This window comes from Onychomys torridus, chromosome 11, assembly GCF_903995425.1.
Source record: "Onychomys torridus chromosome 11, mOncTor1.1, whole genome shotgun sequence".
Lineage (NCBI taxonomy): Eukaryota > Metazoa > Chordata > Mammalia > Rodentia > Cricetidae > Onychomys > Onychomys torridus.
In genome coordinates, this window is record NC_050453.1 from 39,290,929 (window position 1) to 39,317,941 (window position 27,013).

The following is a 27,013-nucleotide window of genomic DNA, read 5'->3' on the forward strand; positions in this document are numbered from 1 at the left end:
GCCCCTACTGTACATTTTTTAATCTATGAAAATAGGTGTGGTAAGAGTTTTGCAGGGAGGAAAGTATGAGGTAGAATGTACAGGCGTGCCAAAATGTTTTCTCCTATCTAGTACTACATAGCATGTGTAATATTTTCCCTAGAAATTCTAGCAAAGCAGTATAGTCAAGAAAAATTTAGAATTCAATAAAACAAAAAATGATTCAAAATTGAGAGTGCTTGTCACTTCTTTTTTATACAAGATTAGTAGATGAGTACACTTTCTTCTACTTTTAGACTTTAAAACATTTTCTATGCATGAGTGTTTTGTTTGCATGTGTATCTTTAACCGGACTGGACAATGCTCTTCGCTTACAGAGAAGCTGGCAGAGGCTCAGCGCAGGTTTGCTACACTTCAGAATGAGCTTCAGTCATCTCTGGACGCGCAGAAGGAAAGCTCTGGCGTCACCACACTGCGGCAGCGCAGAAAGCCCGTCTTCCACCTGTCCCACGAGGAGCGCGTCCAGCATAGGAATATTAAAGACCTTAAGCTGGCCTTCAGCGAGTTCTACCTCAGCCTCATCCTGCTGCAGAACTACCAGGTGTGGTGCTTAGTCTCACCCTAGGCGTGACGTGTGAAAGTAAACGCCAGCAAGTGGGATTACCCTGGTCTACACTGAGTCAGTCCTCAAGGGACATCGTCTTTATTTGGGGGTTTGTTGGAATTTAGATGTCTTTGTTGGCCAAAAACCATGTATTAGAAGGATTAAAACTATCAACAAGGCTTTTGTTTTTTAAGCTACACACACAGAGACAGACTTTTATAGGGCTGAGTGATGGCAGTGTGATCCTCAGAGTTCAGGTTCTCAGAGCCCAGAGAAAATCCAGGCAGGCATGGCAGCCTCCTGTAATTCCCACATATAGAAGGGAGACGGGAATTCCCAGAGAATATAGCTAGCCAGACTAGCAGAAGCAGAGAGCTCTTGGCTCAGTAAGGTAGCCTCAGTAACAGTAAGTAACAAGTAAGGAAGACACCCAGTATCAACTTCAAGCCTCCACATGCATAGACTTAGTTAAAAAAGAATTTATACACTATTTATGGGTATCTTTTGACTCAGAGACTAGCAGTTTGCTTCCTATTTGAAGGCAGCTCTTATAGTGGTTAATAAAAATAAATAATCTATCAGAATGTTGGTTATATAAGTCTTTATATTCCTAATAAATAGCTAAATTTCAGAAAATCATTGAATCTTTCTGCAACAGACATTAATAAAACAAAAGAAAAGAAACTGGACAGCTGACATTTTACAAGCTTGCCATAATAAAACAAAAGAGCTTAACTTTTTAGCTTGCTATTAAAAGAATTCCAATTTTATTGTTTATAGGATACAAAGTAATCATATCAAAAATAAAGTAATTAGATCATGCTAGATATGTGTAAAGACTAACACTCTAGGCTGTTATATCACTCAATATTTTTTAAACCTAGTATGAAAATTGTGAACGTCCATTAGCCCTATATTAGAGTATTCATTCATTTGTGATTTGTTATAAGTTTGTTTATAGAATTAATGCTATAAAAGACAGTTGATAAATATGTTATGTTCCATAATAAACATTTACATCTTTGAGGCTGATGTAATACTTGGTATTTTATTCTCTGATTATAATTGACAAGGAATGGTTAACACATTGTAGGATGATAGAATATCTAAAAAGTAAAAGTTATGCAGGAAAAGTTTTACCAGTAGCACAGTTTGTAGAGTGCTTGCCTAGCATGCATGAAGCCCTGGGTTAGATCTGCATAAAACCAAGTGTGGTACCACATGCCTGTCATTCTTGCACTAGGCAGGTGGAGGCCAGAGAATCAAGAGTTCAAGATCATCCTCAACTACACGGAGTTGAAAGCAGCTAGTATAGGCTTTAAGACTGTCTCAAAATAATAAATAAAAATGTTTTCCCTGTAGTGTTGGAATTTTAAAATACAAAGTACTAGAAATCCCCATCTACAATGATCTAAGTTGTTTATATGTGTACTTTTTCATAATTGTCTTTCATTTAATGTTTCATCATTCAAAGAAGAACCCAGTTGAGAAATAATTCAGCAGAAAAGTAATAATGTAAGAGAAATAATTGATAAATTCCTTTGTTTCTGTTATATACCCCAGGCTGATTTAAACTTAAAGTCCTCCTGCCTTAGCCTCCTGAGTGCCAGGTTAATTAACCAGACATGTAGGCCCCTTTTTTGGCATTTTTTTTTCATAGCTCTGTGTGTGTGTGTGTGTGTGTGTGTGTATTGGTTTTTTTGAGACAGGGTTTCTCTGTGTAGCCTTAGAGTTGGTCCTGGAACTCGCTTTGTAGTCCAGGCTGGCCTTGAACTCACAGAGATCTGCCTGCCTCTGCCTCCCAAGTGCTGGGATTAAAGGCATGCGCCACCATCAACTGGCATATTTTAATTTTTAAAAAATTCATATTAATAACTAAATATTTAAAAGAAACAAAATGCTTTTCCACAGGTTTTAAAGTATTAACCTTGTGAGTAGGAGAGAGAACTCAATTGTTAAGAGCACTTGTTGCTCTTCTAGCAAGCCTGATCATATCCCAGTAGCCATATCAGTAGGCTCACAATGACCAGTTAACTCTGCTTCCAGGGATCTGTTGTCCTCTTCTGGTCTCCACAGGCACCTGTACAAGTGTGGCATAGCTACACAGACATATAAACAAAAAAATAAAAATAGAGTAATAGGATTTCCATATTCCAGCAACATTTTTTGTTGGACAGTTATTAAAACAACAACAAAAAAAAAACAAGACAAAAACATTCCTTGGATCCCCTTGTAAGATACCATGTAGGTACTAGGATTCTACTCCAGGTCTTCTGCAAGAACGAGGCTCTTAACTGCTGAGCCATCTCTCCAGCCTCAGCAGTAATTCTGAAAGTTCTGTTGTGGAGCTGCAAGGATGACCTGACTTCAGATTCCTAGCACCCAAGCGAACAGGCCAAGTTTGGCTACACTGGCCTATAATCCCAGGCCTGGGGAGAAAGACAAGAGGATGTCTAGGGCCAATCTGGCCAAGTTGGTGAGCTCCAGGTTCAGTGAAAGACCCTGTCTGAAAAAAAGAGAGAGTGGACAGCTATAGAATGTGATACCCAAAGTCAGCCTCTGACCACCTCTGCATCTATATAGATGCATGAATATACACTACATTGCATGCATGTGCGCGTGCGCGCGCACGCGCGCGCACACACACACACACACACACACACACACACACACACACCTGTTTCTAAGTTGAGCTGTATGCTGTACCCAAGAAGACCATGCATTATGATATGAGGAATAGATTCTAACAAATGAGCAAGAAACCTTACCAGCAAATACAGACAGCCTTGTGTTGGTAGATCTAATCTAGACTTACAAATCTGTGTTTTCCTGCCATTTCAGTTGGGCAAACAACAAATGAATGTGAGAGTATAGGAAAATGTAATATTTTGATTTTGTAGAAATTGAAAGAATGTGGAGCTCCTATCCATTGTCACCTGCCCTGTGCAGTGGTTCTGTCTTCCTTTCTGCCAACCCCTCCTTCTTACTTCCATCCCTAAACTGAGATGAGTAGAAGGAAAAGCATAGTTAAGAGAACTAGATTAAGGGGTTGGGGATTTAGCTCAGTGGTAGAGCGCTTGCCTAGGTGCAAGGCCCTGGGTTCGATCCTCAGCTCTGGGGGGCGGGGGGGGGGGGGGGAGGAACTAGATTAGTGTCCATTGTTCTTACAGATGTACTGCCTGTAGGAGTGAAACTGCACTCTTCACCATCCTCAAAGAGCAAAGAATTAAATGGATTCTGTTCATGATAAATTCAAAACATTTTCTGAAAATACTCTTTTGGCCAAAGCAGCCAAACAGCCTATTTTAAAATGGTTATATGTTGGAAATAAAAATGTTTTGAACTGAGAATTTTTATGAATTTACTTGGAAGAAAAATAACAGAGTTGTGTTCCTAGTAGGATTCTACCTGAGAACCAGAAAGTGACAGGAGACCTTAGCCTGTCAACAGCAAATACTTCCAGGAAGACACTGCTGCGCCCCAGGGCTCTCAGTATTGTCTTGGTCAACTCTGTCGGTGTCTAGTACTTTATTGTTTTAATCTTCTTTAATGATGGTAGAGAGGATAATTTTGTTTCTCTATCTTCCTATAGAATCTGAATTTTACAGGGTTTCGAAAAATCCTTAAAAAGCATGACAAGATCCTGGAGACATGCCGTGGAGCAGACTGGCGAGTGGCTCATGTAGAGGTGGCCCCGTTTTATACATGCAAGAAAATCAACCAGCTCATTTCTGAGACTGAGGTACAGCACCGCTGCTTGCTTCCCGTATATGTCCAGTATCGTTTGTATGTGTTTTAAAGAAATAATTCACTATTTTTGTCCGTCTTTTGTAAATTGCTGTCTTAGAATACCTATGCTCTTATTTAAGGTCTTTTTTTTTATCAGTATATTTATTTATCAAGAGGCTAACAGAACATTATACATATGTATATGTATGTTTATCACTTTCATTTAGAATAATGCACCAGAACTTGACAATTTTTCTTTCTAGGCTGTAGTAACCAATGAACTTGAAGATGGTGACAGACAAAAGGCTATGAAGCGATTGCGCGTCCCCCCTTTGGGAGCTGCTCAGGTTAGTATAGGCTTCTAGTGGTTTGTTTCCTTTTTCATATTGAATAATTAGCATAATAATGTTGTTGGTTGTTGTCTTTACCATAAATTTTTTAAGGCAGATTATTGTTGCTCTCATTACCCCCAAAAAAACAACAACAAAAACAGATATTAGGCTCCAGGCATGGCAGCACATGCTTTAATCCAGTACTTCGGAGCTAAGGCAGAGTAAGTTAGTCCCAGGCCAGTCTGTCGGGGAAAGGAGAGAGGGCACAAGTAGGATGTGAGCCTTCCTGTCATAGTGAGTTGCAGTGTCGTGACCGCTTGTAATGCCCCCCACAACTCCCTCTCCCGGTCCTTCTGACACACACTTGCTTCTTGGCAGTTGCCTTATCAACTAAGATGAGGTTTTGTGTTGTGTTTCATGATATGAGAAGTTCAGATGTACTGAGTACCATATAGCTTTTTCCAAAATAGCAGTTATACCCCTTGCAAAAGAGGGGAAGGGCTTACTAAATGCTATTTATAATATATAATATGTATATATTAGCATTTAAGTCATATCTTCTGTCACATAAAACATGTCTCAATAAATTAAAAGAATTTTTATCATGGAGTATTTGAATATATTGAATTTAATATATTGAATACTATAATATATTGAAATTAATAATAAAACACTTCTATAATTTAATATCTGGCATGTTTGAAAAAATTTGTCATACTTAACACTTTCTTTTTTGGGGAAGGGGGTTTCGAGACAGGGTTTCTCTGTGTAGCTTTGTGCCTTTCCTGGAACTCACGCTGTAGCCCAGGTGGGCCTCAAACTCACAGAGATCCCCCTGGCCACCACCACCCGGTTCTGACACTTTGTTTACGAGACCAGAAACAAATTGTATTGACCAGAAACAATTTTACAGTCTTAGGACTGTAATTGAATCTTTTCCTGGTGATTATAGCCAGAAAATCAGAAAAAGACATAGAAGGTATTCAGATTAGAAAGAAAGATAAAAAATGCTGGAGATTTTGTTGTTTGTTTGTTTGCTTGTTTGTTATTAGTAAATTGATGGTTTCTGTAGAAAGTCCAATGATCTGTATAGCTACTAAGCTAATCAAGGAGTTACCAAGCTTGCAGAATACAACACCAGTTTACAAAGAATCAAGTGTATGTCTGCATATCAAGTACAGTTTAAAGTCAAAACTTTACCAATAATGCTGGTTATAATGCCACAGAAATAAGAAAATGTGTAATAATAGTCCTGGCAAAAGATCTGAAAGATTTTTACATTGGAAATTGCAGAGCATTGCTGAAATAAACTGCAGGTCACTTAAGTGAGAGGAATGTTGAATTATGAGCATATTATGTAAGTGAGCTCAGTGTTTCTAGGAAGCCATTCCTTAATTTTAGATACATAGCATAATCCATCTTAAAAAAAAAACTCAGTAAATATGTGGGGTGTGTGTGTGTGTGTGTGTGTGTGTGTGTGTGTGTGTAAGTTGGTAAGCTAGTTGTAAAATGCATGGAAATGCAAAAAACCTACAATAGCCAGTACATCTTTGAAACAAATTGAAGGTTAAAATATTAGCACTACATGGTATAAAAAAGCTGCAGTAATCAAGGTAGAGTCAAGATAGGCAAACATTTCAATGAAACAAATAGAATCTAAAACTACACATACATATATAAAACTAATTTTCAATATAGACATAAAACATGTCAGTAGAGGAAGAATAATGTTTTCAACAATTAGCTTGGACAGTTGGATTCTCTATACAAAAAGAAAACACAAGCCTTCGTTTGTATTTTATACCATGTGTTTCAAGATATAACACAGACCTCAGTTAAACCTAAAACTATGAAGTTTTAGAAGAAAATATAGGAGACAGTCATAGCAACTTTAGGTGACTCAAAGACTTTTTAGAAATGACATCAAAAGCATTTCATCAAAGTTAAAAACAAATCTTGAAAAGACCCTGTTAAGGAGAACAAAGAGTTTTAAACTAATAGAAAATATTTATAAAAACATGTCTGGTAAAGGCGTATTTTACTAAGAACATATAGAGAACTCTAGTAGTTAGCAGTGAGAAAACAACCTGAACTTCATCAGAGCTATCTAAATGGAAAATGGGAGCATGGCAAGGTGCTCCACTTCAGTAGCCTGTTGAGACATGCAAACTAAAACCATTGAGAGATACTACCAGTAACCATGACTAAAATTCAGAGATTGACTGCCCCCATGATTGGAGGACCCAAATCCCATCTCATATGCCGATGGTAGAATTAATGATCTAATCCATTAGCATGTGGTTGGGGAGTTTCCTAAACAGTCAAATGTATATCTACCACGTGACTGGCTGTTACATTCCTAGGTGTCTGTCTAAGACAAAGACGCAAGCATATGTCCACAAAGAAGACTTCTACATAAATGTTCATAGCAACTTTATTTGTAGTAACCTAAAACTGGAAACAGTCTGTGTCCATCAGTGAGTAAATGGATAAACAATTGTGCTATATCTTCTCAGCCTGAAAAATAATTTGTAGGTGCATGACACATATAGGTAGAGAGAGAAAGAAGGCACCCTTTCTCTTCTTATTTCTTTTCCCTTCTTTCCTTTTCTTTTCTTTTTCTTTTTTTAAGTATACACTATCTGACTCCATGTACTTAATACTTTGGAAAATGTAAACCAGTAAACAGTGACAAAAAGCAAGGCGTTGGTTGCCAGTCAAGCAGGAAAGGGGTTGGGGAGGCTACGGCAGAAAGACAGCAAAGGGGCTTAAGGAAACTCTTAGGAGTAGTGAATATGTTAGGGTATCTGGTTTTGTTCACTTTCCTTTACTTGGTTTTTTGAGACAAGGCTTCCTGTAGCCCAGGCTGACCTCAAACTTACGATGTAGCCAAGGCTGGTCTTGAATACCTAGTGCCCCTGCGTTTACCTCTGGAGTGCTGGGAATATAGACATGTACCACTATGCCTTGCTAAATATACTGTGTTGATTGTCTTCATTATGGTTATGATTTCATAAATATCTATATATACTAAATCTTATAAAAATCTTGCCAAGTTAAATACTTCAAATCTAGTGTGTGTGTGCAATTTAATGTATGCCAATGTATTCAATAAAACTGTATTTTTAAAAGAAACCATAGACACATCACAGTCAAACTAATTGAAAGATAAAGAAAAGAAACTGTAAAAGCATCAGAACAAACAGAAATTGTGTGTTTTAAGTGTATATAGTTTATTACACCGTTTATATGGGACAGTCCTGCAGAAAACACGGAAATGGTTGTCCTGGGAGGAAGGAAGGTGTGTGATGAGAGGGAGGGACTGCAGGTAGGGTGCTGTCTGAAGACTGGGGAGTTACCATGTATGTTCACTTTACCAGCTACTTCCAACATTCTAAATATACCACATACATTCTTTTATGAGTAGAATGTATTGTGCAATGTTTGAAACTAAAATAGCTTTTAAGAAAAGATAAATTACCATCTTCCTTCTAGATACTTTCATTCGGAAACTGACAATACAGATACCTCTTGTGACCAGTAATGGGAGTTTTGATGCTTACGGGGGGATTAAAGTATAATTAAGTCTAGTCTCTTATCCTTCACAACATTAAAAAGCCATAAGTTTGTTGCGTGGTAGTGCACACGCCTTTAATCCCAGCACTTGGGAAGCAGAGGCAGGCAGATCTCTCTGAGTTCTAGGCCAGCCTGGTCTACAGAGTGAGTTCCAGGACAGCCAAGGCTACACAGAGAAACCCTGTCTCAAAAAACTTTTTTAAAAAAGCCATAAGTTTATCTGTCCTTCATCCCTTTCTATTTAAAATCTAAGGAACTTTCTATTTGCTTTAGAAAAAAAAGTTATTTAAGGTCAGTTATAGATATAAAATCAAATTATAATAAAGAAGAATATAATTAAGTCCATTGCACTGGAGATTTTAATATGCCTATCTCTTAATAACTCTAGCATAGCTTAAAATGTTTCATTTAAGGGGCTAGGGAAATGGCCCAGAGGTTAGGAGTGCTTATTGCTCTTGCAGAGGACCCAAGTTTGGCTCCTAGGACCTAACACAGGAAACTCAAAACCTTACTCCAGTTTCAGGTGGATCTGATGTCATATGGCCTCTGTGGGTGCCTATACACATATGCTGCACAAAAACTCACACACACACACACACACACACACACACACACACACAAATATTTAAAATTTTTTATTTAAGTTTTCTCAGTATAAGGGAAAAACGTATTAAGAGAAAGTAAGTGTTCTTGTCTTTGCCATTGACTCTCAGTATTCATAGTAACAAAAAGTCAACTCTAATTGAGTAATTCTGACTTTAAAAATGTAGAGATAAATCTTTGGTTTTTTGAGACAGGGTTTCTCTGTGTAGCTTTGCACCTTTCCTGGATCTCGTTCAGTAGACCAGGCTGGCCTCGAACTCACAAAGATCCGCCTGTCTCTGCCTCCCAAATGCTGGGATTAAAGGCATGTACCACCACTCACATAAATACATTTTATAAAAATTAAATTGCATTCTAAATCACTCAAAGAAATATACTTCAGTGTATTAATTTAAAGCCTAAATTTACCATCTTGTTTTATGACTCCTGTTTCTCTCTTTCTCTGTCTGTCTGTCCCTCTCCCCTTCTCCCCCACCGTGTGTGTGTGTGTGTGTGTGTGTGTGTGTGTGTGTGTGTGTGTGTGTGTTCCTCAGTCACGTACCAACTTGCTTTGAAGACGGAGTCTCTTACTGAACTAGGAGCTCACCAGTTTATCTTGGCTCACTGTCCAGCGAGCTCCAGGACTCTCTGCCTTTGCCTGTCTGGCACTGGGACTACAGACATGCACTGTACCCAGCTTTTTATGTGCAGTCTGCCTGGCTTTTTATGTGGTTGCTGGGGAATCCTTCCTCAGGCCAACCCAGCAAGCACTTTACTGGATGAGTGTCTCCCCAGCCCCACAATTCAGATTTCTGTAAAATAACTCAATGATGTCCCTGTTCTAGTATAGGTTGATGAAGTTTAATGATCCTCCGCTTCTGAGTTATAAAAGTTAAGATAGGCGCTGGAGAGATGGCTCAGAGGTTAAGAGCACTGACTGCTCTTCCAGAGGTCTTGAGTTCAAGTCCCAACACCCACATGGTGGCTCACAACCATCTGTAATGAGATCTGGCCCTCTTCTGTGTACATAATAAATAAATAAAATCTTTAAAAAAACAAAAAAAGTTAAGATAATAAAATATACTTTCACTATGGAACTTTGAGGTTCATACTACTAAGTTACTATACATGTGTTTGATATCTTGTCTTTTATTCAAAATTCTGTTTTCTCCACAGCCTGCACCAGCATGGACTACTTTTCGAGTTGGCCTATTTTGTGGAATATTCATTGTGTTGAATATCACCCTTGTGCTTGCAGGTAATTCTTTTGTTTAGCTTTCTTTCTTTCTTTCTTTTCTTTTCTTTTCTTTTCTTTTTTTTTTTTTATGGTTTTTCAAGACAGGGTTTCTCTGTGTAGTTTTGTGCCTTTTCCTGGATCTCACTCTGTAGACTAGGCTGGCCTTGAACTCACAAAGATCCACCTGCCTCTGCCTCCCGAGTGCTGGGATTAAAGGCGTGCGCCACCACCGCCGGTGTAATTCTTAACCTTTTAACTCTTTTGTTCCTATGTTTATGTTGTAGTCTGCCTTTTTGTAAAAGAATCAAGCACTTATCTACCAAAACTACTGAAAGAAGTTTTGTGGGTGGTTTTGGACAGCTGTTTATTTTTCCTTTGGGGTATAACTCTTTAAAACATTGACCTCTTATTTACTATCATTTTCTAATCTTTAACTTCAGGACTTTTAGAGTTCACTTATCAAGAACTCAAGCTTGAGACAGTGAGACGGTGCAGTGGGTAAAGATGCTTGCTGCCAAGTTGACTACATGAGTTTGACCCCCAGGTCTTCCATGGTGGAAGAAGAGAGCTGACCGCCACAAGCTGTCCCTGACCTCCTCATGTATGACATGGACATACACACAAACACACACAAGTAAAAAGTCTAATCAATTTAAGAACTTGCTTCCTTGGTTATAGATGAAGATAGATACGTTACACACTTCGTCCACTAAGCCATATTTACTCTACTTATTATAAAAACACCCTGTTTTGCATGCTTGGCTATGTCGTTTTCAATTCAGTGGAAGTTAAAAGTAGGGGATAGAGTGCTTGTTTAGAATGCATGAAGTCCTGTGTTCAATTCCCAGCACTACATAAAACCAGGTATCAGTAGCACATACTGATAATCCCAGCATTTGGGAAGGAGAAGCACAAAAGTCAAGAGTTCAAGAATTTCCTCAGCTACATAGTGTATTTGAGGCCAGCCTGAAATAAATGAGATCCTATCTCAAAAAACAAAACAAACCCACACACAAAGAAATTAAAAATTAGAAAGGATTTCTATAGGAGCAACTGTAGTCCCAACATTAGGAAATAATACAGTACCAAGGGACAGCTAACCTTACTAAACCTGCCCAAGAATTTGAGGAGCCCTTCAATAGCATTTCACATTATCACTGCTTGAAAACCTTCAAATGCCACACCTGTTATTTTTCCTGTTATTTCTTTAGTATTTCTTTCCCAAGTCATGCTATTCTTTGTGGCATTGAAATGTTGGGTAGTCCCTATTCAATCCTCACATCTCTACTATCTATGTTCATTTCCTAGCTGAGCAAATTATTCAAGCCTATGGCTACAAATACTCTCTATATGCTAATGACTCACAAGTATATGTCACCTCTTCTGAAAAAAAAATCTAATTGGCTGTTTGGATATCTAATAGGCATTTTTCCCATTAAATAGACAAAAGGACCCTTGATTTTTTTAAGTCCCCCAAGTAGGCCCCAAACCTTTACATCCTGTTTACCCCTGTCTTAGCTGTAATTAGCATGTAGAAAAGAAGAAAGGGTTTTTTTTGTTTTTTGTTTTGTTTTTGTTTTTGTTTTTTGGCTCATGGTTTTAAAGATTTCAGTCCCTGATCAGTTGGCCCTGTCAGTTCAGGCCTGTGGCAAAGGCAGAACATCACGGTGGAGACTGTTGGAGAGCAAAATTTCTTACTGAGTAGAAGCCAGAAAGTGTAGGGTAGAGAGGGAGGATGTTCTAGTACAGTCTTCATGGGTCCTTCCCAGTAACTTTCTTCCTTCAACTGGGCCTGACCTCCTAAACTTTCTCCTTCCCAGTAACACCACTAGCTGGGAACCAACAACACACATGATACATGACCAAGATATGTGAGCTTTGGCCAACACTTAGGATCCAAACAGCATCCCTCATATTTTATCACTAATGCATACAAGAAATGCTATTGCTCTGTCCTCATTCTGTTTGAATTTGGTCACTTTCCACTGCATCCATCAGTACTGTCTTTGTCTCAAGGGTCACTTCTTGTTTAATATACAGTAGCCTTCTAACTTGTCTCTTTGTTTACATCCAGTATTGCCTTCTTCTGACCACAAGTGTGTGTGTGTGTGGGGGGGGGGGGGTTCTTCCTCCCTTTCCCCTTTCCTCAGCCCCTCTTTCATCAGCCCATGTCATATGTAAAATCTATGGTTTCTCTTACAATTCAGATTCCTTACCATAGTATACAAACCTTCGAGGAGATTGCACACTTAGTCACTTCTTACTTCCTCTCCTAGCTTTCTCCCTTACACTCACTCACTTTGATTAACTATTCTTTAAACAATCTGTTATCTGAGCTATTCTTTCCCTTCATTTAAATCTCTACACAAATGCTGTCTGTTCAGTGAGACCTTCTGTGCTCACCCTACACTCAAATAGTCTATTCTGTATCTGTCTGTTCCTTTCATTTTCTTTAGAATGCTTGTCTGACAGGATATCACGTATCCTGTAAACATTGTTTGAACTTGATACCAAACTTCTCAATGCTTGGGCTTTTGTCTCTAGTACTGGAACATTACATGGAACGTAATAGGAATTCAAAAAATATTGAGGAAGTTTGAATGGATGGACGAGATAAAGAGTTGAAATTAAATGATGTACAGAACTCATTAGAGTTCTCTGGCTAGAGAGATGGCTCAGCCATTAAAGGCCAGGCTCACCACATAAACATCGAGAGAGTTCTCCTTCCCACCAGTTGCTAAGTATTATACAGCCATAGCTTACAAGGTAACATTGATGAGATTTATGATCATTTTGTAAGCTGTTTCTATTCATACTAGGTAATTTTAGTCTACTTGTATAAAATATATGGACATTCTACAGTACAAACCCTTGCCTAATTACAAGCTAGCTACCATGAGAAGAACAGACGTCCTTCCGGAGTTTCAGTTCCAGGTCCACCGTTGCTTGTTAGTTGTTGTGGTTGTATGGACAACCATTAGATTTCTAAAACAATTTCCTCATCTTTTAAATGAATTTAGTATCTTAAGTTTACAGGATTACTTGAGAATTTATTTGTTCATCCACTTTAAAATCTGGTGTGTGTGTGTGAGTGTTGCATAAATGTAGATTCAAGCGCAGTCACATGCCACTGCACATGTGGGAAGTCAGAGGACACATCCAGTATCATTCCATCTTGTTTTGAGGCAGAGTTTCTTTATTATTTACCTCTACTCTGCAGGACTGGCTGGCCTACAGGCTTCCAGTGTTCTCCTGTCTCCACCTGCCATTTTATTGCTGGAGCATTGGATTGCGGATTAATGTTATAAGATCGTACTTTTTACGTGGCTTCCGAGGATTCCAACTCACAGCCTCACCCTTGCAGCACAGGCACTGTACTTCTCCAAGTCGTCTTCCCAGCGTATCCACAAGTCACTTTTATGTGCCTCCCATTGTCCCCAATCCCCAGGAGTCTTTGGTTTTTTGAGACAGGGTTTCTCTGTGTAGCTTTGTGCCTTTCCTGGAACTCACTTGGTAACCCAGGCTGGCCTGGAACTCACAGAGATTAAAGGCCTGTGCCACCAACGCCTGGCCCCCAGGAGTCTTAAGACATAAAAAGTTGTGGAGGGTGGGGTTGTTGAGTTGTGTAGCTCAGTAGCAACATGCTTGTCTGTCATAAATGGACTCCTGGGTTAGGTCTCCAGTACTGCAAAACTAGATGAAATCAATCTTTCAGACAGGTGTGTAGCATACTTGTAATCAGCATTTAGCAATGGAACTGGGAGAATCAGGAGGTCAGTGTTATCTTAAGCCATCCTGGGCTGTCTATAACTGTCTCAAAAATATAGAAGGGGTTAAATGTTCTAAGCAGTACAATGAGACAACTGAGTATTTTTTAATTAGACTATTGGGGAAGATGCTGTGGAAGAAGTGACATTTAAGTTGATGGAATTAAAAGCATTCCCAGAGAAGGAAAGAGTGACTGAGTTGGTCTAGGATGAGGGTCAGGTGTAGGAGGAGGGAGGGAGTTACCAGAGAGGTAATAATACATCCACCTGGGCTAATGAGAGGCTAGTTAGATGACCAGGGTGATGGTCCAGCTTTGAGAGCAGCTCACGCCTGGCGAAGCAATCAGTACCAAGTTAGACTGCACATGTGGCTCTCTCTTTAGGAAAATGTTGTTACTCATTCATGAATGGATTTATTTGTCTAATTTCCAAGATGTATGTGGTGGTGTTATCCTCACCGGCTTAACTCAGGGAAGAAGCTAATGTCTTTCTTTTCATGTGAATTAAATGGAAAGGGTTGTTCGTGTTTTTTTATTTCTTAATTTATGTCAAGCTGGGGTTTTAATAAATATAGACTGTATTATTGTGATAATTTGATTTTTGAAATGCATGCAGTTTATACATTTAGCATTGTACATTATGTTCTAACCTCAGAACCCTTCTTTGTTTGATCTTCCTGTGTACTGGTGAGGGGGAGGGTAACCAGAGATAAAGCCAGCTGTCTATCCTTATTTATCTCCCCTCGGGTACTCAGAAGATAACAGTGTTGAGAGTCGGAGGGAACTGAAGCAGTAGTAATGCATGTACAAGCACGATTCTTTGCTTAGAGCATTCACATAAAAAATTACGTGCATAATTGCTGTGGTTTCTCAAGGGAACTTGGCCCAGTGGTCAATAATTTGCCAGAAAAAAACAAAAACAAAAAACAACACATATCCCAGAGTTTTAGTTTCATAAAAATGAAAGTTTTGCTGCATAGGGTTTTTTTCAAATTTTCTTCTAGAAACCTTTAGTCAGTTTGAAATAATCACAGTATGCCATATTTCACTTACTAGTTTACCATTTACAGTAATACAATGATGTAAACCAAGCACTTGTAAATTAATAAGACTGTTGATTGTTGAAATCTCTTTGGAAAATAATGTGGTAGTGTATGTAAATATTTTATAATAATTTTGACCAACTTTAGTTTTTTACAAATTTAGCTTGCAACCTAGGATCCTACAAGGTAAAAAAATTATTTATTGTCATGTTGCTTATAACAACGACATCTTAGAAACTGCTCACATAGCCACTGACAGTGAACTATGCAAATGAGTGTGTTCCCATATACAGTGGCGTATCATGGGGAGTAGTGCTGGAAATGAAAGAGAGGTATAGCACTTTGGAGAATGGTTTGGCACAATTTACCAAAAATGACTCTATATTAACCTATGATTCGTCTCTAGTAATATAAATGAGTGCATGAATCTATCAGGAAACATTTAAGAACATTAGTAACTGTACCATGTTAATGACCCCAAACTGGAACAACCCAGATGTTACCAGATGTTCATCAACAGTATAACAGATGTTTTTACCCAGTGGAATAGTATGTAGCAGTGAGAAGAATAAAATGTAGCTAAACACAAGAACATAGACAAATCTCACAAGCAAATGAAAATGAGGTTTATATAACATAAAATTAGCCATAAAAGTAAACAAAAGGAGCCAGACACCAAAAGTACATGTTATATGATTTAATTTACAGGAAGATAAAAAATTAGTTTAGAAAAGAGTACTTACCATGGCTGGAAAGAGGATGTAAAGCCAGGCCTCTGGGGTGTCATTCAGGCACAGTTTTGTATTCTGGGTCCTGATTCACTGTTGTTGAAATTTATTATACTGTGTACTTATGATTTGTTCCATCTTCCTATAGTATATGACACCTACATTAGAAAATAAGTGAGATTTTTGTATTTATGAGAAAAATAACCCTCTAGGGTGTAAATGAGAAAATAAGCTTTAGGATAGCCATATGCGGCATGCTGCTAATTGTAGTTGGTTAGTTGCTTTGTTTTGAAAGTTAAATTTGGTATTTTTCAGTATGTGAAGAATTTCTTGGAAGGTAGTAGACAAAACTGTTAACATGGTAGCCTCTACAGAAGGAGGCAGGGACTTGAATGTAGGAAGCTTCTTTCTCTTATACATACATTCCTTATTCCTAAATATTTTTGGCAAAACAAAAACTGATTTAGTCATCCAGAGCCTCAGCATGGAATGGGGAAAGGCTCATGAAACCCTGCCTGTGGCTGAGATCTGTTGGCAATTGATGGCTCCTGGTGGACTGAGTGCATTTTCTTGAGGGATGCATTTCTGCAGAGGCTACCCATGCTCCAGCAGACAGTCCTACACCCATGTCCAAAAAGGCAGCGTTAAGCAGCTGTAGTGAGTTTAAAAGCTAAGCACAAGAAATTAAGAAAGAAATGTAGCATGGGAATAGGGGAGGGCTTGAGGGGTGTGTGTGATTAAAACACATCATATGCATGTATGAAATTCTTAATCAAAAGAATTAACAACAGAAAGAAAACAAATTTGGCAACTGTGAGGACTGTTATTTTCTAAGGTTTAGAACAGGCTTCTGTTTGGGTTATTGGGCTATTGTTTTGTTTTAACAGACACAGGGTAGTTTGTATGTAACTTAGCCCCATTATTAGGTGTCAGGCTCTGGAGCCAGATTACTGAGATTAAATCCCTGTGTCCTCAGACAGGGGACTTAATTTAACTCTGTTTCTTTATGTATCTACTCTAGAAAACCGATGTATGTTTTTGGTGTAAAAATTATTGAAATTATGCATATCAAGCATCACCCAACATTGCTTGACTTTTCTATTTTTCTGAAAATAAAGTGACCATTAGAATTTTGACAAGATTTTATCAAATATGTAGATTGACTTGTTATCTTGACAACATCAAACCTTCTAATCTATGAGCATGGCATTTCTTTCTATATACCTAAGTCCACTGTAGCATGAATCTTAAAGGTTCTTATTAATAAAATCAAACCTGAGGCCAGTTATTGGGATGAACGCTGAAAGATCAGAGAAGCAGAACAAGCCAGTTTCCTCACCTCGCCAGTTCCTCAGCTGGTCTTGTTTCCTCAGACTGCAAGCTTCTCAGTCCTCATCCACATGAATCTCAGCTGAACTGTGTTGCTCCAAAGCCTGAATGCTTAACCAGCCAAATGCTTCTAGTTTCTGGTCTTCACACCTTATATAATCTTTCTCTTTCTGCCTCCACTCCCTGGGATTAAAGGCATGTGTCACCATGCTGGCTGTATCCTTGAACTCACAGAGATCCACCTGGCTCTGCCTCCCAAGTGCTGGGATTAAAGGCGTGCTCCACCACCGCCCAACTTCTGCTATGGCGTACTCTTCCCATTTTCTAGCCACCATTTGTGTCTCTGTATCTAGTGGCTGTCTGTTCTCTGACCCCAGATAAGTTTATTACCTGCATAATATTTTTGGGAACACAATACCACAGTCCACTTTAATTTCTATGTATTTTGTCACTGTCAACATATGAGCCTTTCACCTCCTTGGTTTTATTCTTTTAGGTACTGTTGTAATTAAAAAATTGTTTTCATAATTTTATTTTTAGATTGCTTATTGCTGATTTATATTAACACACTGAATTTTGTATGTTGATTGACCTTGTATTTTTGCAGCTTGGCCAAAACTACTAACTCTTACAGTTTTATTGTGGATTCTTTGGAATCTGTATTGTGTTTTTTGACATTGTAATGTCTGGGGTCTTTGCTTAGGATTCAGGACCTAAAGCTACAAATGCTTCTCTACTCATCTAATTTTCCAGCTAATCTTGACTCTATGCTGGTTCTCTTGTGGTCCATTTGTCACATAACAACTAGAACAGTCCTTTAAAGTGGTTACCTTCTATTAGTTCATACATCAGAATTAAAGCTTAAATCTGAGTGAAGTACAATAAGACCCTGTCTGATATGCTACTGGGAACTTCATCTCTAGTTTATTCCAATGATAGTGACCTTGGCTTTAAGGCAAGTGTAATCTCCTGGAGTCTTACTCTGCTATTCTACTGCGATACTGTTAGACAGAAGTTAAGTGGAAATTGAGATCTGTCTACTATTGCTAAATCCCCAGTTCTTAGGGTGATGTTGGGTGTAAAAGACATCTAATAAGTACTTACTGTATAAATATTTTATTTTGCAACTAATAGAAACTAACATATATTGAACACTGATAATGGGTCAAACATTAGGCATTCGATGTGTTCTTCACATTTAACCTTAACAAGCTTGTGAAAGTATGTTGTTTGTTTTTGTTTTGTGGTTCGTTTGTTTTTTAAACAGGTCTCATGTGTTCCAGGCTGAACTCAAACTGTGTACTTCTGATCTTCCTCCTCCTCCTCCTCTTCCTCCTCCTCCTCTCAAGTGCTGGGATAACAGGCATGCGTGACCCTGCTTTATGAAGTACTGAAGGTCAAAGCCTGTGTGAGAGCAGACATATTTTCATTGACGGGGAAAACTGAGGACTAGAAACTCATTTAAATAATTGATTCCCCTAGGAGTTGATATCTGTTTTATATAGTATTTGATTCCAAAGCAGACACTTTCTCTCCCTTGTTATTTTTAAGTTAGTAAGTACTTTTATACTGTAGAGAATGCAAAATAAATAATACATGGTTATTTAAATTAATTGTAGAGATGAAATAAAAGGGCACTGTAGGTACTGGAAAAACTAACTTTTAAAAAGATGAAATTCATTGGGGCTGGTCATTGGGGAGTGTTATAGGATGAGTTTGGGAAAAGTAAGTTGGAAACTAGATTTTTTTTTTTTTTTTAAGAGCTCAAGTTTGCAGAGAGAAGGCATTTGAACAGTATAATTCTAGGAAAGCTATAGAATAATGATGATGCTGATTGTTAGTATGGGTTTATGAGCAATATAGTACTTTGCACAAATATAGGCTTTGCATAAAATTATATAGTTTGCAACCAGGTATGGTGGTAATACTATTAATCCCCACAGAGGGATACATTTTAGCTCTATCCTATACTAGCTCAGTAACCCTGAGCAAATGATTTAACCTGTCTGTACTCCAGTTTTCTCAGTCAACATGGACATAGTAGTTTTTAACTTAGAGAACAATTATAATGACTTAAACTAATAGTTACATATAAAAGCACCAAGAATAAGGTCAACCACCATATTAAGCATTCCATATATGTCAACTATTGTCTATTTATATGACATTTAAATTCTCACATTGTCTTCTTGTGTTTTGTATCTTTTTGTTTTATGATTACTCTGTGAGGTAGTAGTTACTGTATCTAGTTTATTGGGAGAGAAAGCAATGTTGAAAAAGGAGGTGCCATAGGAGAAGCCCTAGTTAACCAAACTAGTCTTATACCAGGCAGGCATGGTGGTGCAAGCCTTTAATGCCAGCACACAGGAGATAGAAGCAGAGGATCTCTGTGAATTCAAGGCCAACCTGGTCTACAGAGCATGCTCCAGGATAGCCAGGACTACATGCCTCAAAACAAAAACTAAAACTGGTCTTACCATTCAAAGCCATTTGACTCTGTAGTACTAAAGCTTAAAAAAATAAAATAAAAAATTTTATAGAACAGTGGAATAAAATGGTAAAAAAAAAACAAATTTGGAGGAAACTATTCTATTGAGGTTCTGCAGCGCAAAGAGGCAGAGAGGAAAGAATCTATAGGCAAGTTTATTGGACTCAGAGTAATCTAGATACAGATTTTTTTTTTTTTTTTTTTAATGAAAACCTACTGCCAGGGCTGTGTCTCAGAGAATGAAGAAAAAAGATAAAGATAATTAAGGGGGACATTATAGATTTTATAACTAATCAATACATTTTCTTTCAGCTGTATTTAAACTTGAAACAGATAGAACTATATGGCCCTTGATAAGAATTTATCGGGGTGGCTTTCTTCTGATTGAATTCCTTTTTCTACTGGGCATCAACACGTATGGTTGGAGACAGGCTGGAGTAAATCATGTCCTCATCTTTGAACTTAATCCAAGGAACAACCTGTCTCATCAGCATCTCTTTGAGGTAATAAAGCACAGTCTTGTGAATGTAACTGAATTGCTGACCAGATGAGTACTCAGGTCCATCTTCCGCTTGAAGATTGGTGGATTGTTTATCGTTTTTCTTTGTTTATTAAAGGTTTTTCTGTGTAATGATAAAAAGTAACTTTCTCTCTTTTTGTGTCCCCTGTGCTTTAGATTGCTGGATTCCTGGGGATATTATGGTGCCTGAGCCTTCTGGCCTGCTTTTTCGCTCCAATTAGTATCATCCCTATCTATGTGTACCCACTTGCCCTGTATGGATTTATGGTCTTCTTTCTTATCAACCCCACCAAAACTTTCTACTATAAATCCAGATTTTGGCTGCTTAAACTTCTGGTAAGTCTAGAAGACTTATGTGACATTTTTAGAGTAGTGTGTTAGTCATTGGCTTCCTCAAAGGTCACTCGTGGCTGCTGAGTTGTACAGCCCATATGCATGGTTCACATTGGGCCACATGAGTGGTGCCCAGCTTCAGGAACAAAAGTGCTTTTGACAGATACTGGATAACCTTGAAAATTTACAACATGGCAGCCCTGGGGAAATGCTTTGCATTTTTTTCCCTCCTAAAATGAATTATAAAGTGACCAAGTAGTGAATTGATTTTGCAAATCATGATTATTTATTATTTTGTTATACAGGTTATTAAACCAATGTGATAATATGTAGAACTTTTTGCTTCTTTCAAAAGAAAAGAAAGACAGGCATAGTGGCATCGTGTCGTCCCTGTACTTAAGAGATAAAGGCAGAAGAATTAGAAGTCCACAGTCATTCTCAACTGCATAACAGGTTTGAAACCAACCTGAACCTGTCTCATTAAAGTAGTGACACTATTGTTCCTGATTGTTCAGTTGTTGTGACTAGTTAGCCAAGCCCTTTGTTCTAGGACCGATTGGTTCTCCAAAAGTGGTGAGGATATTTTGTCAGACCACCAAGCTGAATTTGATGCCAACTTGTATTTTTGTTTGTAGTGACTTACTTATTTTGTTTTATATGCTTTTGCTTTCAGTTTTTGAGGCGGTCTCCTTATATAGCCCAGGCTGATTGCAGTTTCATGGCTTTTCAGCTGCAGCCCCTAAGTGTCGTAGTTATAGCAAATATGCCACATGCTTGGTCTTTGCCTCTTTCCTAATTTCAAAATCTTTTAACGGCAGGATGGAGATGTCCTGGAAAACCATAGCTGTGTTGTTTTGTGATAGAGTGAAGGTAGTTCCGGTGGAGTTGATGCCCTCCTAAGTGAGGCCAGCTCTCTTTCTGAAATCAGTTAAGAATGTCCTCATGTAGATATTCCTTAGATTATGGATTAGAATGATAATAGAAGGAAGAATAGTGATTAAGATGAATCACTGTAGCCAGGCAGTGGTGTCCCACGCCTTTAATCTCAGCACTTGGGAGGCAGAGGCAGGTGGATCTCTGTGAGTTCAAGGCCAGCCTGGTCTGCAGAGTGAGTTCCAGGACAGCCAGGCCTACAAAGAGAAAGCCTGTCTCCAAAAAAAAAAAAAAAAGAATTACTGTAATACTCTTCTTCATCATATAAATATACCTCCCTGAAAAATGTAATTTTTATTTCCTTTGCTTGTTTTTCCCTAGGGGATTAGCAATACTTGTTTAAAATTTTAAAACTAAAAACAGCTACATTTGGTGACTCATTCATATAATCCCTGCATTCTGGAGACTGAGGCAGGAAGATTGCCATGAGTTCAAGGCCAGCTTGGTCTACATAGTAAAGTCCAAAGTTAGACCCTGTCTGAACTTATGCACATACGCATGCATGCACTCACGTACATATGTATGTACATACATACATGCGACACCCAAAACCTGAGAACCTAAAACATAGCTTTCTTTCTCTATTTGTTTATTTTGTTTTCAAATGAAAGTAAATGCTTATAGCAACTAAGAAAATAAGATAGTCAAATTTTTTTGACTTTTCCAAAGTTGAATTTTATTATGAGAATTTCATTTTCTACCTAGATTTTTACTACAAATTAAAATTCTTCCTTTTTCCCTCTTGGGAGTGGGGAAGACAACAAAAGCTCAGGGCTGGGAATATACCTCAGTTGGTAGAGTGTTTGTCCAGCATACAAAAAGGCCAGGGTTTGATTTCCTTAAATAGTATAAACTAGGCATTGATAGCCCACAACTTGTAATCCCTACATTCAGGAGTGAGAGACAGGAAGATCACAGCTGTCATCTTTGACTGTGTACCTAGTTCCAGAGTACCCACAAGACTGTGTCTTTTTTTAAAAATTAAATTAAAAGACCCTTAAGTATAATTTAGATTTGATTTCTGAATATAAATCTTAAATGTACAAGAATATCTTGGTCAGTCATAAAGAAACTACCACCTAGGAAACAATGCTTTTGTTTGGGGTGGGGGGGAATAAGGAATACAATTTCATTATGTAGCTGAGGCTAGCCTGAAATTTAATATGTGGACCAGACTGGCCTTGAACTTACAACCTTACTGCCTCAGGAACCTGAATTTTGGGATTACAGGCATGTACCAAGAACCCAGCATTGGTATGCTTTCTAGAGAGGATTGTTTTGGGTTTTAGAGGGAGAAGAAAAGAATAGAGCCATTATTTATCTCTTGAATATACTAAAACTATTATCTTAGATTACCTATAAATGTAAAATCCCTATAAAGTGTTTAGTTTTTAAGATTTGTTTATTTTTATCTTGTGTATGTGAGTGCCTTTGTGTATGTGTATGTGGCTGGTGCTCGTAGAAGCTAGAAAAAGGCATTGGATCCCTGAGCTGCCATGTGGGTGCTGGAAACTGAACCCAAGTCCTCCACAAGAGCAGCAGAAACTTTTAACCGCTGCGCCACCTCTTAAGTTTGTCTAGAAAATTATTTCTAAATGAGGTTTTTTGGAAGATTCAGAAAGCTTACTATGATAATATCATTGCAATAGCAGGATGATGTAGTTGTGTGTGTTGTATGCTAAGTGTGCTGTAATTCCCCAGTGCATCCTTTGTTTAAGTAGAACGTGATTTCATGCATGGCTACTTCCTCCGATTAGTAGAATGACCCTGTTGAGTAGATGTTTATGTATGTGTCTGTAGTGTGTGTTAATGTGCAGACTGGTTGATTGAATAGGCTAGCAACGATGTATAAGGAGTAACAGACTAGGGGAAAGCACTCTTAGAAGCAGTGAGATGTAGAAGGAAACACTGATTTGGTGCTTTTGTAATACTGTTACTAAAATAAAAGTGTTACTGTTTATAGGTCATTTAAATTTAGTTGACATATTAGTTTATTTTATTCAGACTTCACTGATAAAATTAGCCCCTATAATATGTCAGAAAATTAACAGAATGTTTTCACTGTAGTTATATTTCTTTGAAATTTTTTAAAGACTTGTCCTAAAATAAAATGGTTATTTCCCCTTTTTTTCACCTCCAATTTTTAGTGTGAAAAACACATATGTCATGTAGTCATAATAGTAAAGACTACTATTATGTTCATAGTTATATGGGAATATATATTATATTCATAGTTATATGGGAATCTTTGAAATTTGCATTATGCCACCTTCCATTAAAAGAAAAGCCTAAGAACTTTAAGATACTAACTTTTTGTTGTTGTTGTTGTTGTTGTTGTTGCACTAAGATACTAACTTACTGCAATATTAATATGTCTAATCTAGTGTGGTCTATTTATATCCATTAGGTCTCTTCCCTACATCTGTATTTGTCCCAACTAGAAATCCAATTATAAAGTATAAGTAAAAACCCAGATTTCCAACAGTAACATCACCTTATTCTTCCAGTAAGCTAACTCAAGATTTAAAATAGAACTGGGCAGTGGCACTCACACCTTTAATCCCAGTACTCAGGAAGCAGAGGCAGGTGGATCTCTGTCAGTTCGAGGCCAGCCTGGCCTACAAAGTGAACTCCAGGACAGCCAGAGCTACACAGAGAAACCCTGTCTTAAAACAAACAAACAAACAAAAAGTTTTAAAATAGAGTCCTTAGTTATATCATTTAGATATCAAGGGGGTTTTTTTGTTTTGTTTTGTTTTTGAGCTGAGGATTGAACCCAGGGCCTTGCACTTGCTCTACCACTGAGCTAAATCCCCAACCCTAGAGATCAGTTTTTAACCAATATTTTCTTTAGTTCTATAGTAAAATCATGTGTATATGCACATGAACTTAGGGGGCTGGAGAGGTGACTCAGTGGTTAAGAGCACAGGTTGCCGTTTCAAAGGACCCAGATTTGGACGTTCACAATTACCTGTAACTCTAATTCCAAGGCATCTGACTCCCTCTTCTACCCTCTGAGGACATCAGACACACACATGGTGCACAGACATACATGCAGGCAAAACATCCGTACACATAAAATAATTTTTGAAGTAGAACTTCAGCCTCATGTTCTTACTGTTTATCTGTATTAGCTTAATTCTTTGCACAAGTTGACCATCCCTAATCTGAAATCTGAAATGCTTCAAAATCCAACATTTTTTTGGCATCAACATCCCATCAGTAGTGGGCCATTTGCTCCTATATGAGATCAGAGAAAACAGTCACACTAAGTATAGTGTATATTTACCTTCAGCTATCATAAATTCTACATGTCAACTTAGGTCCCATCCCCAAGATAGCTCATAAAGGATTTGCAAATCTTCCAGACTCTAAAATGCTGGGCCCTAGGGCAGTAACTTACCAATAACTTACCAATGGTCTCGTTTGTACATCTGACTCAACATTCAGAATTAATTCTAGGTTTCATAATGCTATTACTTCATGAATCTATCATTTTCATCAAAATCAAAGTAGAGGTAGAGAATTTGGAAGTCTTTGGCTGGAATAGAAAAAGAAAAATTAGATGGTACTCATTTAGGAGGAAGATTCAGATAAATCTGGGATGAAGTGGATTGTGTATAAATGTCAGAGTTAAGTATGACTTGTCCTCCCTCTTGACTTGCCTGTGACAGAACTGTTTGTTCCCATCTGTTTTCTAGGGTGTCATTTTTAATGTGTCTCTGATACACTTGTCACAGGGTGCTATTATTGTATCTCTGAGCTTTTGTTTGCCCAACTGAACTGTGGGTCATCTAAGCCTTTGAGGTCACTGAGAGTAGAGACTGTGTTTTATTTATCTACATTTCCACAATGCTTGACATATAGTAAATAATTAAGTTCAATGCATGAATGACTAACATTTACTCCTCCCTCCCTTTTTCATCTTCTTTCTCTTTCTGAAAAAAATCCCTTCATTTCAGTTTTTGTTTTTTTTTTTTAATTTTCACATCAATTCTTCCCTCTTGTAGTCTTATGCCTCTATCCTTTATTTCTTGTTGCATTGCATGCATGTGCTGTACTTCTAGAAACATTCTGGACTGGCCAGGTTTTGAAGATGGGGTTGGTGATTAAAAGAGTAATGGAAGTTTGCCTCAGGTCAGAAGGAATCCATTTCCCCATGGCTGCCAATTTTGCAAAAGTCAACTACTTTCTGATCCTTTGGTATTATATTGGAAATTACCTCTTGCCTTTGTTTCTTTGAAGTATTTAAGTCTATTCTACATCCTAGAGTATCTCAAAATGTTACAAAGGCTCACACCAGAGTCTGTTCATACATGGATTGCTGAGACCTCATTCTTCCTCTTCCCTGTAAGGAAGTGTCCTCTGTCTGGAGTTTATAATGCTATATAGTATAGCTTGTAACCTGGTTCTTTTGAACTCAACAAAATATAAGGGAGCTATCAAGAGAATAAGTCATGGAACCCAAAGATACCAGCTCCAGAAACCAATATCTCAAAACCTGTATTATTGTTTCCTGGTCTAGTTCTAATACAGTATTTGTTATAGATGACACTCCGGATTGATTCATACTTTATAATCATGTCTCTCTCTGAAGAGAAATGCTTATGGAATGAGTAGAAAGAACCAGCCACATATGAGAAGAGGATTGCCATAGATTCCCAGGTTGAATTTGTCTACTAAATGAATACAGCTATATGTCTAGAGAGCTAGAAATTTAGACTTATTTTCAAAATTGCTACTTTGGCAGATAAGTACATAATTATTATTACTATTACTATTATTATTTTTTTTATACATTTTCTTCTGTATAATAAATTAAGGGAGTCTGACCCGATAATATAAAAGCTGTCTGCATCCATACACCTTCATACAGGGTCATCCGGGTGCTCTCTACAACTTGAGCTTATTCCTAGTGACAGCATTAGTGTCTGATTTTCCTCTTCTCTGCAATACCAGAATTTCTCTTTGCAGTTATAACAAGCTGATGCAGAGCAAGCCAAGATGAGTTTGTGTTTAATGGGAATAGCAATACTACCTAGCTTTGGAATTGAGTTGGGCATGGTGGAACACACCTATGATCCTAGCACTTAGTGTGTAAGGTGGGAGGATTTCAAGTTAGAGGCCAGCCTGGGCTGCATAGTGAGGCCTGTCTCAACCTACTCCCCTTAAGAAGAGTTGTTATAAAGGTCAAGCTGTAGTATTCCATAAACTCTAAGAAATTTTTTTGTTTTTGTTTTATTTTGTTTTGTTTTTCAAGACAGGGTTTCTCTGTGTAGTTTGGTGCCTGTCCTGGAACTTACTCTGTAGACCAGGCTGGCCTCAAACTCACAGAGATCCGCCTGGCTCAGCTTCCCGAGTGCTGAGATTAAAGGTGTGCGCCACCACTGCCCGGCAAGAAAATATATTTTATGAGTTAGTGTTCAATGGGTTTGCTGACTAGACTTATCATTTTCAGGACAGTGGTAAGAGGGGTGTTTTTTGTGGTGAAATTCCAGCATTAACAAGTCATTACCACTACATTAGGGAAATAAATATTACATAGACTGGGGTTGCAGTTCAGTGATAAATAAAGTGCTTGACTTAGGGACAAGGTCCTGGGTTTGAAATCCAATGCTGTAAGAATGGCATCTAGGGGCTGGGCAGTGGTGGCGCACACCTTTAATCCCAGCACTCAGGAGGCAGAGCCAGGTGGATCTCTTGAGTTCAAGGCCAGCCTGGTCTACAGATCGAGATCCAGGACAGGCACCAAAACTACACAGAGAAACCTTGTCTTGGAGGAAAAAAAAAATAATAATAATAATGGCATCTAGGATAGAGAATGTGGTGTGCCT

General features: G+C 38.1%; 1 protein-coding gene across 2 annotated transcripts in view; it reads left to right on the forward strand.

Moving 5' to 3' along the window:
- Positions 1–27,013, forward strand: part of Xpr1 (xenotropic and polytropic retrovirus receptor 1) — a 155,148-nt gene that overhangs the window by 92,978 nt on the left and 35,157 nt on the right. For both annotated transcript variants that reach the window (XM_036202115.1, XM_036202116.1), the window contains 6 exons: positions 357–580; positions 4,176–4,325; positions 4,576–4,659; positions 9,979–10,060; positions 19,706–19,896; positions 20,070–20,249. In XM_036202115.1, the coding sequence (XP_036058008.1) occupies positions 357–580; positions 4,176–4,325; positions 4,576–4,659; positions 9,979–10,060; positions 19,706–19,896; positions 20,070–20,249 (911 nt within the window). The remainder of the gene's footprint in view (positions 1–356; positions 581–4,175; positions 4,326–4,575; positions 4,660–9,978; positions 10,061–19,705; positions 19,897–20,069; positions 20,250–27,013) is intronic.